General features: G+C 40.3%; 1 protein-coding gene across 4 annotated transcripts in view; it reads right to left on the reverse strand.

Annotated features, from left to right (window-relative positions):
* Positions 1-821: 821 nt before the first annotated feature.
* MED14 (mediator complex subunit 14) overlaps positions 822-12,000 on the reverse strand; it is a 34,758-nt gene continuing 23,579 nt past the window's right edge. Inside the window, exons 20-31 of one of the 4 annotated variants that reach the window (XM_083612507.1) lie at positions 11,517-11,669; positions 10,863-11,132; positions 9,852-9,989; positions 9,077-9,185; positions 8,727-8,858; positions 8,030-8,212; positions 7,212-7,447; positions 5,919-6,098; positions 5,366-5,473; positions 5,139-5,264; positions 3,389-3,578; positions 822-1,179 (exon numbers count right to left, since the gene is read on the reverse strand). In XM_083612507.1, coding sequence (XP_083468633.1) covers positions 1,106-1,179; positions 3,389-3,578; positions 5,139-5,264; positions 5,366-5,473; positions 5,919-6,098; positions 7,212-7,447; positions 8,030-8,212; positions 8,727-8,858; positions 9,077-9,185; positions 9,852-9,989; positions 10,863-11,132; positions 11,517-11,669 — 1,899 coding nt within the window. In that variant the 3' untranslated portion in view covers positions 822-1,105. The remainder of the gene's footprint in view (positions 1,180-3,388; positions 3,579-5,138; positions 5,265-5,365; positions 5,474-5,918; positions 6,099-7,211; positions 7,448-8,029; positions 8,213-8,726; positions 8,859-9,076; positions 9,186-9,851; positions 9,990-10,862; positions 11,133-11,516; positions 11,670-12,000) is intronic. The other 3 variants (XM_083612508.1, XM_083612510.1, XM_083612509.1) reach the window with 3 other exon arrangements.

Below are 12,000 nucleotides of genomic sequence, written 5' to 3' on the forward strand. Positions count from 1 at the left end.
GTGAACAGGGGAAGACTATGAAATGTTGCCATTCCATATGGCAAGCTACTCTACAAGGTACAACTGCCAAGTGGGAGATTTTCCCCAGAGGCTGTTTCAAGCGGCTTCCATGCAATACTTTCAATGTGAAGAATAGTCAGAATTCAGAGAACAACCTTAGCTACTGCTTTAGTTGGGTACACTTACTGGGTCTTTCCCGTTTTCCCTCTCCATATGCATGAAAGTAAGTCCCTCCATTAAAAACTGCTTCTGCTACATCCCTGAGTTTCAAAGTCAATTGCTGTGCAGCACAGAATGCCGCCCTTGCTCTCAAAAGGCCTACTGAACTTGTTTCAGGGTGCTTCAGGAACTTGCCTTGAATCAGGTATGAAGATCTGCAAAATCATACCACTTACTGCTTGCTCAATCCAACTTTTAGAGATAATAAACTACTGTACTTGAAAAGGAACTGGCAATTTCCTACTTCTAAATTTGGTGCACTGAGTACGTTGAGCTTTTAAGGCAGTGATGAACTACCCAGAAACAGCCCCATAAGCAAGCAATCTGGCATTATTTTTTTCACATATAAAAATGAAACATTTTTAAAGCAAACACAGAAACATTTTTTTTAAATCTAGTTTATTAAATATTGCTTTTGGGGGGACATGTTTACAACAAGCCCAGATTTAAATGTAAGGATTCAAAGCAGTCATATTAAAATACAGTTTCAATATAAAGTTTGTCACAGTTTTACAGTATTCAAAAAATGACAGACCTGCCTTTAAAAAAAGACTATTACACCAAGACATAAGAAAAAACATTTAAATAAACAAATTTTGGCATTTTCATAATCTTTGTAGTATAAAACAGAATATTAACTCTATTTACTGGCAAGCGGATACATAAATCTATTACGACTTTGAAATGTCTCCGTAAAACATCATACAGAGTGCTGTACAAAAAGTCTGATGAAAGTGCATCCCTGAAAGTGGGCCAATCCATTGTATTAGCTCTTTTTAAAATGTGACACGTGAAAATGTCTCTTCCATTTTATATAAGTGAAGGCTTATTTCAGAGAAATGTTTTTGCCTCTTCATCTCATTTTTACCCTTTGCTTAAAAATAGCCTATGGACGCCCACCAGGGGGCAGTGTAAGGTTAGCCATTAAATCACGAACAGCTGCAAAGATTGTACATTCACCTAGAACAAGGGAAAGAAAGACAAGTTAGCTGGAAAAAAAACAAGCTGGGTTATGGCAAGTGATAAACTTAATCAAATGCATTTCAATTTTTGTCACAAGGCACGCCACAACTCAAACTTTTGTAAATAGGCAATTACAACCAGGTGCAACAGTAATCAAAGAACTTCAACGTTAAGCAAGTTTGCTTTATTCTAACCGATTGGAAATAGTGTAGCCAGCTTGGGTGGAAAATACAAATCAACATGTTGATAAGGTGCAGTTTGCCCACTCAACCACAACTGGACCATTAGGAGTCTCCAAATGCAGCAAAAAACCCAAGAGTGGTGCAGAATGTTGGTCTTGGGCCAAGGAGACCTGGATTCAAAACCCTGCCTCATTTGGCATTGGGTGAGTGCCTATTTCTCAGCCCAGCAGAGTTCATACAACACCCCCCAACATGTGCTACCCTCAGCTCCTTGGAGGAAAGGAGGGATGCAAAGCTGACTGACAACCAAACTTCCTTGTCAATAAAAACTCGGAGACAAGGATAAGTGTCCAGTTCAAAAGTAACAGCTCAGCCAGTATCTCCTGATAGGCAAATACAATCACAGCAAGCTAAGCTATACTGCTGGTGTTGGAGCTGGTATGTTGGTGCTGCTGTGGACACTTCTAAGGATTAGGAATCTTGATGAGGATTTGATTTTACAAGAATGCTCTAATAGACAATAGGTTACTTACATGTGCATTGTGCTTCCACTTACAATTTCAGAATGACAAAGCAGTGAAAAGTAGCCATGAAGTCTTCTCTAAACTTCAGTTTAGATGGCATACATGTTACTATTTTTATGCCATTATATTTTAGAGTAATGGAACAAAACTGCAAATGCCAATAACTCCCCCCTCCCTTTCAATAAAGCCCCATGGCCCTGTGTAGTAAAGCCTGATGACAAAATGCCTCACTGGCAAAGATGACGCTTGTTTAGTTATGTATAGAAGCTATACCTGCATTTCCCTCCCACAATAGTAAGTGCCAAGGTAGCTGAAAGTTGCTCTTTGGAGCATGCATGAATTATGGGTGGCATGCACGATATTCCAACTGCTAGTGACACGCAGCATGGATGTTGAATAACTCACCTTGAACCTTACTGCCCAGGTAGAAACACAAGGCTAACCCCTCCCAACATCGCAGTTACCTCAGTGACGATCAGGGGTTCAGGATGGAGTGTTGCCAAAAGTAAAGGCAAGCATTTGAAGAGGCAGACACACATACCACATCAATTCTATAAGCTGCTTCAGTGTAGTCAAATGGTATGCGTATCCACACAGTGCAGTCTCAGAATCAGTGTTCATGTCTATGCTATAACACTACACTAAGAATATGCTGGCACTTTTTAAAAAAACAACCCTAAACTAATATCATGATTTTTTATTGTTAAATCAAGAACCAGTAAGCAACAAAGATATCCTTTGAGGGGAGAAAATCTTCCATTGAAGAAGTTAGTGTCTTGGGTAAAAATATCATACCCAAGAATAAAACTGTTAAAAAAATCACTTTTCAAAAGTTTCTAACACTTTTATTAAAGGAAAAGTGAAACTGAATACAAAAGTTTCTCACAGAAACAAAGCAGGCAGCATAAATAAGAGAGAAGATACAGTCAAGGCAAGATGTTAGTCATGAGATACAGAAAGTATAAGCCAGAGCTGTAAGGTGATACTTTATGGAATAATTTATAAGTAGTTCCATCTTCCTGGACCCCAGGCTTTCCTCAGAGGAGTACAATTGAGAACAAGACAGGTAGTAAAACCTTGTAACAGTAAAATTACAAGAAATGGGAAGACATTCCTACAGTGCAAGATGACTTAACAAGCACTAGTTTTCACAGAAATATATACACAGTGCTCACATGACAAAAGTTAAAATCGTGTCGCTGTGACTACAGTAGTATGAGCCAAGTCATTAAGTGCATTACACTTCCTTGGTCAGTATCATAAAGTCCATGTTGTGTCAATAATACAACCCTTCTGGCACCACAGAGAGGTATATATTCAACAATTTATCACTAACATGCAGTAATCCGAAGCCAGGTCTTATGAGGTCAGTTTTCAGGAAACCAAAAAAAAAAAAGGCAAAGCAACACTGGTGGAAAAGTGAAATTTAAAAACTTTAAAAGGTTGGACTCTGTCCATTCAAGCATGCAGAAGTTTTGACCTACTGGACATGTACAGTACCTGGTCGTGGCGAATTCAGTTCTGCAAACCTCTTTAGAATATTGCTAACCATCAAGGGAGCAGCAACTGAAGAGTTCTGCTGTCTGGGGATGTCTGCCTGTTGTGTCGTACCTGAAGCCATATCATAAATGATGGGGACTATTATGCTCATGGCTTCCTGTGAAACTGTAGTCTTCTGTGTTAGCTGAAGCTGTGAACAGAATAGAATATGCAAAAAGTAATCACAGCAATCTTGCAATATACCTTTGATGTAGATATGGCAACATCACATGAGTTAAGGCATGGTCTTTATTACTGTGCCAGTTTGAATCCATTCCTTAGCTCAAGAGGAAAAATGAAAGCCGATATACGGCCGACGCAAATTAGTTATCCAAACTTAAATCAGAACCGTTTCAAACTGACAACTAAGCCAAAGTGCACCAAAAGTCCTAGTGCAGCTTGAAATGCCCTAATTTTCCTACTGGGCATTCAGGAGTAATATATGAACACATTTTTTTACAATCCAAATTGCTTTGTTGTACAAAAGGGAAACTGGGAGATTTAGAAATAAGCACTATGTACTGTCCAATTTTTCTTTAAAGAAATTTGGAATGGTGATATTCCAAAAAGTAAGATTATCTTCACCGTTCATCCTATTTCAATGTCAGCTGGGTTTTTTAAATGCTAAGTGTTCACTTTAAACACACTGGCAATTGCATAAACTTCTTATCAAAATGGGTCTACATAACCATCTCCACACATGCAAACTTTCAAAGCTACGTATTATGAAAAAAGTAGGTGCCTTTTACATGGCATATGTGAAAAAAAATACTAGCACAAATCAAATATAGTGCCCTATTTGTAAAGAAATTGACTATGGGACTAATTGCAAAGAGTCATGTGTTAGTCATGACCTCTTACAGCAGAAGCAGCAACTTCAGCATTTAAAAAATACTAGCACAAATCAAATATAGTGCCCTATTTGTAAAGAAATTGACTATGGGACTAATTGCAAAGAGTCATGTGTTAGTCATGGCCTCTTATAGCAGAAGCAGCAACTTCAGCATTTAAGTTAGTCATCCTTGACCCCAACTGAAGCAATGGAACATGTTGAAATGTTATATTTTGGTTTCATATATTGTTCATATATTGTTGTTGACATCCATCTGTCTCGAGAGATAATGGAGTGCGCCTCCAGGGGTGAAGTCAAACCACTGTGTTAGTAGTACCCTGGAGCACAAGCCTGGGCAGTGTGAGTGTGTGTGTGTGTGTGTGTGTGTGTGTGTGTGTGTGTGTAGGTCCTGGGCTGCCCAGACGACAAGATCCCTCCTCTCTTGGCATACTGATGTGGTCCAAAGGGAAGCAGAGCAGTATGTTTGGAACCAGCTTGGCTGCACGAGTTGCCAGAAGGAAGGCATACAAGATGTCATCCAACCGTCTTATGGACTCCACTCCGGATTTGTGTAGGGTTACTCCTTAGCCTGTCCTTCTGAGGATATCCCACAAGGCAGCAGAGGTTTAGGAATAGAGTTTTCCTTCCCCTACATTCCTAGGTTGATGAGCCCCATCTGCCCCTCACTTTCATGTATTATCAGAACAATTCAGTTCCTAGACTTCAAGGGGATGAAAGTAGGATAATATATTCTGTAATTAGGTATCTCATTTGCTACTTACACAATGGCTGACGGAAGTCATATTTAAACTACTCCTTACAACTGGACACGGTCAAAGACTGCACCAAACATGGAACTGACTTAGTTGCTCTACTTACAAAGAACAACATTTTGGATTTCAGCACAACGGCCGGTGTTCCTGGAGGAGCAATTGGTGGAGCACTTGGAGGAATTGTCAAACAAAACTGTACATTCCATTTCAGCTGGCTGGCCTGATCGGGAAACTGTTTCAATAAAACATGCCACAGAAAAAGACAGATGAACAATCCAGTCTGGTTTATGAGAAAAAATACAGAATGTTGCGAAGACATTAAAACTAACTTACCAGCTCTAGTTTCATAATGTGTACACAGTCCCGGAGAATGTGTGGAGGTGCCCCTAACAGCTTTGTAAAGGCTATTAGAGTATTGGATTTGAAGGGTGGTCCTGCAACCTACAGTGAATGCAATCTGTTATTAGAATTTCTTTAGGCAGCTCAATGATTCTTCAATCCTGCTCTTAATCCATATCACAAATCCTACTAAAATCAAAATAACAGCACAAGGATGCGAAATTCCCATTATGGCAATCTCATAAATTGAAATTCTCTACAATAAATGCTGGAAAGTTAGGTGAAAACCGTAAGAATATGAAGTGGCCCAGTTCATGATCAACACAAGCATCAGACCAGGAACATACAAAGGAGAAAAATCACATGGAACATCAATGTCAGCCTGGCAGCTTTTAGGGAGGTGCTGAACTGGCATGAGTATGTTCTGCATAAGCTCACTGGACATGAATCACATATGTGTGATGTATTATGAACTTATTTTATGAATGTGGTTTTCAAAAATCTTATCAAACATCAAATTACGAATAAAGTAAGATGGGGTACATACTCTGGTTTCAAAGAATTTCTCCAAAACCTGCAGTTCTTCTTGTTTCCACTGCCCTGCAGTTTCAGGTGCTACTTTTAGCTGCAAGGTCTGGTTAGTTTTAGGGTTGAGGGCAACTCTACATTTCAGGGCATCTGTCTTGAACATTATTACACCTGGTTCATTGGAGTTCATAAGCTGTAGCTGTTTAAAAGCCAAGACAGTTGATTAGAATGCAAGAAATAAGCTGCTGCCCACACTTCATTATACTCTAAGCAGCAGGAGCAAAAAATTCACAAACCCTAAGCATTTTAAGGTTGGCTGCATGTAGCTTGTCAGGTACATCTCCACCTGCCTTCCCCAATCTTGGGTTCCCAGTTGTTGCAGTACTACAACTCCCATTATTCCTGACCATTAACCAAGCAGGCTTGGGAAAATGAGATGCTCTCTATTGTCTCAGCAGGATGCATTAGCCTTATCTGCTAAGAGGAAAGTGCTGCTTCTGCTTTTTTAAAAACAACAACAACCAGTTCTTATATTGTTATTATTCAACTTCTTCCCTCTGGCTTTCCCCTACAAGCCCTGAGATTTGTCAATACAAATTCCTGTTTCACTAATCCTAGCAAATACTGGATGGTCCTACGCAAATAATAAGAGTTTACAGCTTAGCCAAAGTTTGGACCATGTTTTTCCAAACAGAAGTGCTAAATAAGCAGTTTCCCACTTGCATTGCTAGGAATCCAGGAGCTACCTGCTGAAGAAACTGGTAATGGCGGAAAAGCTGTCTGAAAGCCCACTTGAGCACCATTCCAAATGATTCAAGGATGCAGTCTTAGTTTGCAGGGGGTGGCGGAGCTAGCCCCACCACCACTTACACAAACTGAGTATGCATCCCAGAATTTTCTGCTCAGGACTCCACAGGCAACATGTAAGAGTTCTTTGGCAGACTTGTAGAAAGTATTCCCTATGGGCAGAAAAAATAAAAACCACCGTCCTCAACTTCAGCAATGCAGTATACCAACTCAATGTGGTTAAAACATCACAAATCACATCCCATTTCACACCTCTTAAAATGCAGAATGGTTAACATCTATTAGGCTGTATCCAACAAAGTCATAGTAGAGCTACTAAAAGTAATGGCCGTGACTCATACAAGTTCATTAATTTCAATGGGCAGAACCCAACATAGCAGTTCCGTTAGCACAAGGCCTTGTGGCTGCACAACAAAAATTTACTTCTCTTATTGCACAGAAGCTAGGAGAAGTCTAAATTTAAAGTGATTGCATAAGGAACTAAACATGTTGAGTCCTTACATACCGGCTCCTGCTGGATAATCCTTTGGAGATGTCTTCTCATGATAACTGATCCAAGGAAACGTTCAAGTGGAGAGCAGAGATAGCTTCCGGCCAGCCCCGGCATAAGCCCGGGGGTGGGAGAGGGCAGAAGAAGAATGTTCAAGGCACTGTGAGTGAGAATTGTGGGTATGGATGCAGCCCAAGAGCGATGAGGTAGTTTACGAGGTGGCGGCATATTTGTTGGCATTACTTGGGAACCTAGTAGAAATAAGAAAAAGCACACCTCACTCTTCCTGTCTAGGGATGCATGGCTATTTACATACATTTAAAATGCTAGGCAGTTCCCTGTAAGGGCATAATGAAACCTTCCCAAACTCAGCACCCCAACAATTCCAAAGACTAAGAAACAGTTAATGGCTGTGTCCAATTCCCTCTATTTCCCTCATGCAAACGGAGAGGATTAACTACTCAGATCACTATTCCAGAGTTAAGGTGATTGCACAGTCACCTTAGCTTCAAATCACAATAATGTTTGATTAATGTACTTTGTTTATTTTGTGTTAACAAATAACTCAGTCATAGAATCACAGAACTCTACAGTTGGAAGGAACCATGAGGGTAATCTAGTCCAATCCCCTGCAATGCAGAATTTTTTTGCTCAAACCTACAACCCTGAGATTAAGTGTCTCATGCTCTACCAATTAAGCTATCCCTGCCTGTCTGCCTGCCTGCCTTTGTCTAACTGGGTTGCCATAACCATGTCAACAGCATTTTGTAGTGAAATACTAAGTTTGAACATCCCCTCTATTGGCTTTGCAACCTCTTGTTGATATTACTTACTTGTTCCCGCTCTTGGGGAATGGGAAGCATCTGGTACTGGAGAATGTAAAGAAGGGTTCGCTGGTGACATTCCAGGCATGCGTGCTCCTGGAGAGGGACCAGAGACCTGGGGCGAGCCTGGCCAATTCCCTGGACGCTGGCTTGGAGACATCATTGTGTACGGTGAAGTAGGATCTATAGGACCTATGGAAATTGCAAGAAAATTGTAGGCAGCTTTCTCTGGGTGTACTATCTGTACACCAGGATCCATAGCCTTCCTAGACCCTGCCTATCTAAAGCCTAACACATCAAACATGCCTTGATTACGTACATTGTTTAAGTGGTGAATCTTAAAAAATGAATGCTTTATTGCTCAGTCTATTCATTGATAGGGGGCTTGCTTGCTCTGCTTACCACAGAAGGCTGCAGGACAATGTCTGTTGACTCAAGAGATTTTAGAAACCATTTGCTCCAATTTTTCCTCCCTGCTATGTTGGGGCTGATAAAGTCGGCGATTTGTCAGCAGCAGCGGCTCCTGATTAAGTAGGAGCAACAGTTCAGGTGTGTGAAGAAAGAGTTGCTGTCATTTCAGAGCCTGCATCCCAACAGGGAATGGAGCAGTGCGCTTTCCCAGAGTCAGGAAAAGGGGTTGTTTGTTTTACGGTATCTGAAGTGTCAGTTTTCTATCAGTATCCAGCTGTACAAGTCATGGGCTTACCATGTGGGCTAGCATAGTTCGTATTTTGTCCCATTGTGATTCCAAGAGATGAAGGAGAAGGAGTTGGACCAAATGATGCTGGTGACGGTGCTCTTAATGCACCGCTCGGAGAGTTTGCAGGATGTAGCGTTCCTAAAGGGGACATTCAGGACAGCAACTACGTTACGTACTGCCCAACTATTCTTCTCCAAGTTTAAAGAGAACTCTCTTTTTAGTAAGTTGTCAAGGTTATTTGAAGGTACAGTGATTTATAAAAACACAGGGCGCATCACAATTCATTTATGAAACACCTTAGGAACACTAAATGCCATGAACTGCTACTGGCGATGCATAAAAGGCAGCCGTCTTACCTGGGGACTGCGTGTGCATCATGGAAGGTGACGGGGTGACTGTACTGTGATAAGATGTAGGAGGTGATGTCAATGGGTAAGCCCCTGGTGCTCCTGTCTGTTTTGAAGACTGTTGAAATAAGACCTTTATTAGATATAGTAAAATATAGATCCCAACAATTCTACATGCTTAAATATCTAATACTTAGAAGTTCTGTCCTCAGGCATTGGAATTCATTAAAGCTGAATTTCTAGAGTAGCATTTCACTTCTTTACACCACCTTTCCACAAACTACCAACATAAGCCATTGATTCCAAGAGCCATTTTCCCTTTCTATTATATCTCCAAGTCTATTATGTGGTCTGTACTTTACTGCTTCTAGCCAACAGCTTACGCACTGGACATCAACATCCACTCTAACTTACACACGTTGATGTATTAGGCACGTATCTTACACAAATTCAGACCATTACTTCATCCAGTTCAGTGTCTACATTGACTGACAGTGGTTCACTGGGGATTCTGACAGAATACTTAGAACCTCTGGCATTCCATGAATATGCTCTAGCAATGTCTAAGGCCTGGGGAGAGGTCAGTTTTAAAATATGTTGTTATGTATAAGTTTTCACTTACTGTTGGCCAGGAAGAGCTATAAATATTGCTACGCAAGTACAATAAGGAGGATATGACCTCACTTGCTGTTGTTATCTCTTTGGACATACACATTTGTAAAAAATGATCACCATAATCATAGGGGCTTAGCCTTGTACTGGGAGCCTTATACTGCACACATACAACCTGCGGCTGTGGCTGAAGCTGTGATATCAATGAATCCATCATGTCCCCTCCAATAGGAGATGGTGGGTTATCATCTTCATTGACAGATCGTCTTCGTGCATCCTGATTGCTGTCAACAAACATGTTCAGGAATGTCTGTGGATATAGAGTATTCAGATTTATGAGTCAACATGTCTTCCTATTGTATCTACCAGACATCTAGATCAATCTTAACAGCAATATTCAAGGATTTTATAATTATTTCAGCTAGTCAGTGTCTGTAGAAGCAGCTGAATTCTGTTCCATGAAAGGGATCATAAATCACAAATAATTGTATTATTTATACCCTGTCCATCTGGCTGGGTTTCCCCAGCCATTCTGGGCAGCTTACAGCATATATAAAACATAGTAAAACATCAAACATTAAAAACTTCCCAATTCAGGGCTGCCTTCAGATGTCTTCTAAAAGTACTCCTTTTAAAGATTTTTCGGTACCATTAAAAAATGGCATCCAGGACAGAAGCTGAAAGTTACTTCGATAAGATCAGCTGCACTACACTTGAAAAAGCACAACTCATAGAAAACTCAAGTTTTTTAAAACACCATAAAATGATGGATATGACATATTAAGTCACAGAATGGTCCATTCAGCCCAGCAGTGAGCACTCTGAATGGCAGCAGCTCTCCCAAGATGTCAGGCAGGAGTCTATTCCATCTTGCTACCTGAATTTGGCTTTCAGTAGCCAAAAAGTATTGAGTAGCAGTTGTGAAAACACCCAAAAGTGATCTGAAGGATGTTACTGTCCAAACCCCATGCCCAACACTGTCATTATATCCTAAAAAAGTGCAGAGCAAGCTATTTAATCCCCTTAGCACTGGACAACCTAGAGTCCTAAAAATAAAATTTATTTGGAGGAGCTACAGTTGCCAGCCCCTTACAAAAGGCATTTCCTCTTAAGCAAAACTTTCTGAAATATTAATGGGAACCCAGCCTTATTTAATTACACTGTAAAATAAAGATTAAAAGACCTTTAGTCCTGGTGCAGGGTAAAAGCCTTCCACAATTTTACTGTTGTCAAAAAGGCTGTATGCTCCATCGCGAATTGCCACCACCCCACGGCTTTGACAGTAAATGTCAATGCAGTACATGTTCCGAAAGGCCAGCCTGATGTGTGTGGGTGACTGAGGCAGAATTGAAAAACATTGGTAGGCAGTGTTGGTGCGTTGCGTCAGTCCCAGCATTGGCACAGTTGGGAGCTTATTGATAGCATTTAATGGAGCCTGAGTATCATACAAAACCTGCAAGTAAAAACAAAACTTGTTTAGTTTCACAATAGCCAACGAAATATACTTAGCCTTTAGAAACAATCAACATAAATGCAGCTTTAAAGTTGTTTTTACCAGGGGTAAGAACCTGCTGGCTTATTTATTGTGTATTAAATGTTCATATCAACCTTTCCCACACACACTCTTTTTTTAATCAAAAGCAAACTCTTAACAGCAGGTTAAATATGTAATGAATGAGCTTATTCTCCCCTGCAGCCCTACACACAAGTCATTATTGGCCTCTTGTGCTAAATGATACTGCTGAGAACTGGGAACAGAATTTGTCCTTTGGTGCTTTTTGCATTTTGAATCAAACATTTCTCTTCCAAGGGCAGGTTGGGGAGAAGGGTTAGTTACCTGTAAAAGTTGGACTACATTTGGTGATTTATTGAACATCTCTTGGAGCTGATGCAGGATCGTATTATGACAGTTACTGCAACCTGAGTTTGGTCCAACTGTTCCTAATGATATGTGGAATTTCTGGTGTGCAGAGTTCCACTGAATGCTGATCTATAAAAAACAAGTAAGAGCTTTAATGGAAAATAATCCAACAACATCTAAGCAAGCAACTGTTTCACAACTCAGCAGGAGGGTGTGCATGTAATCACTAAACTATGGTTTAGCACAGCTAGAAGAGTAACAGACCCAAATTCACTTTCATTTTCACTTATTCTTATCTTGTTCTTCCCTGTGAACCAGAAAATCATACTTTAAGAGTAAACTGGTTTGTTAAAACAAGCCAGCTTCATTATCCATGGTTAGAAGTTGGCTTATTTAGAAAATGACTAGCATTAATTTTAAACCACAAATCCTGGTTGGTACATAAAGACAAGCTAGAAAT

Source organism: Podarcis filfolensis (genome assembly GCF_964270895.1).
Source record: "Podarcis filfolensis genome assembly, chromosome: 4".
Taxonomy (NCBI): Eukaryota; Metazoa; Chordata; class Lepidosauria; order Squamata; family Lacertidae; genus Podarcis; species Podarcis filfolensis.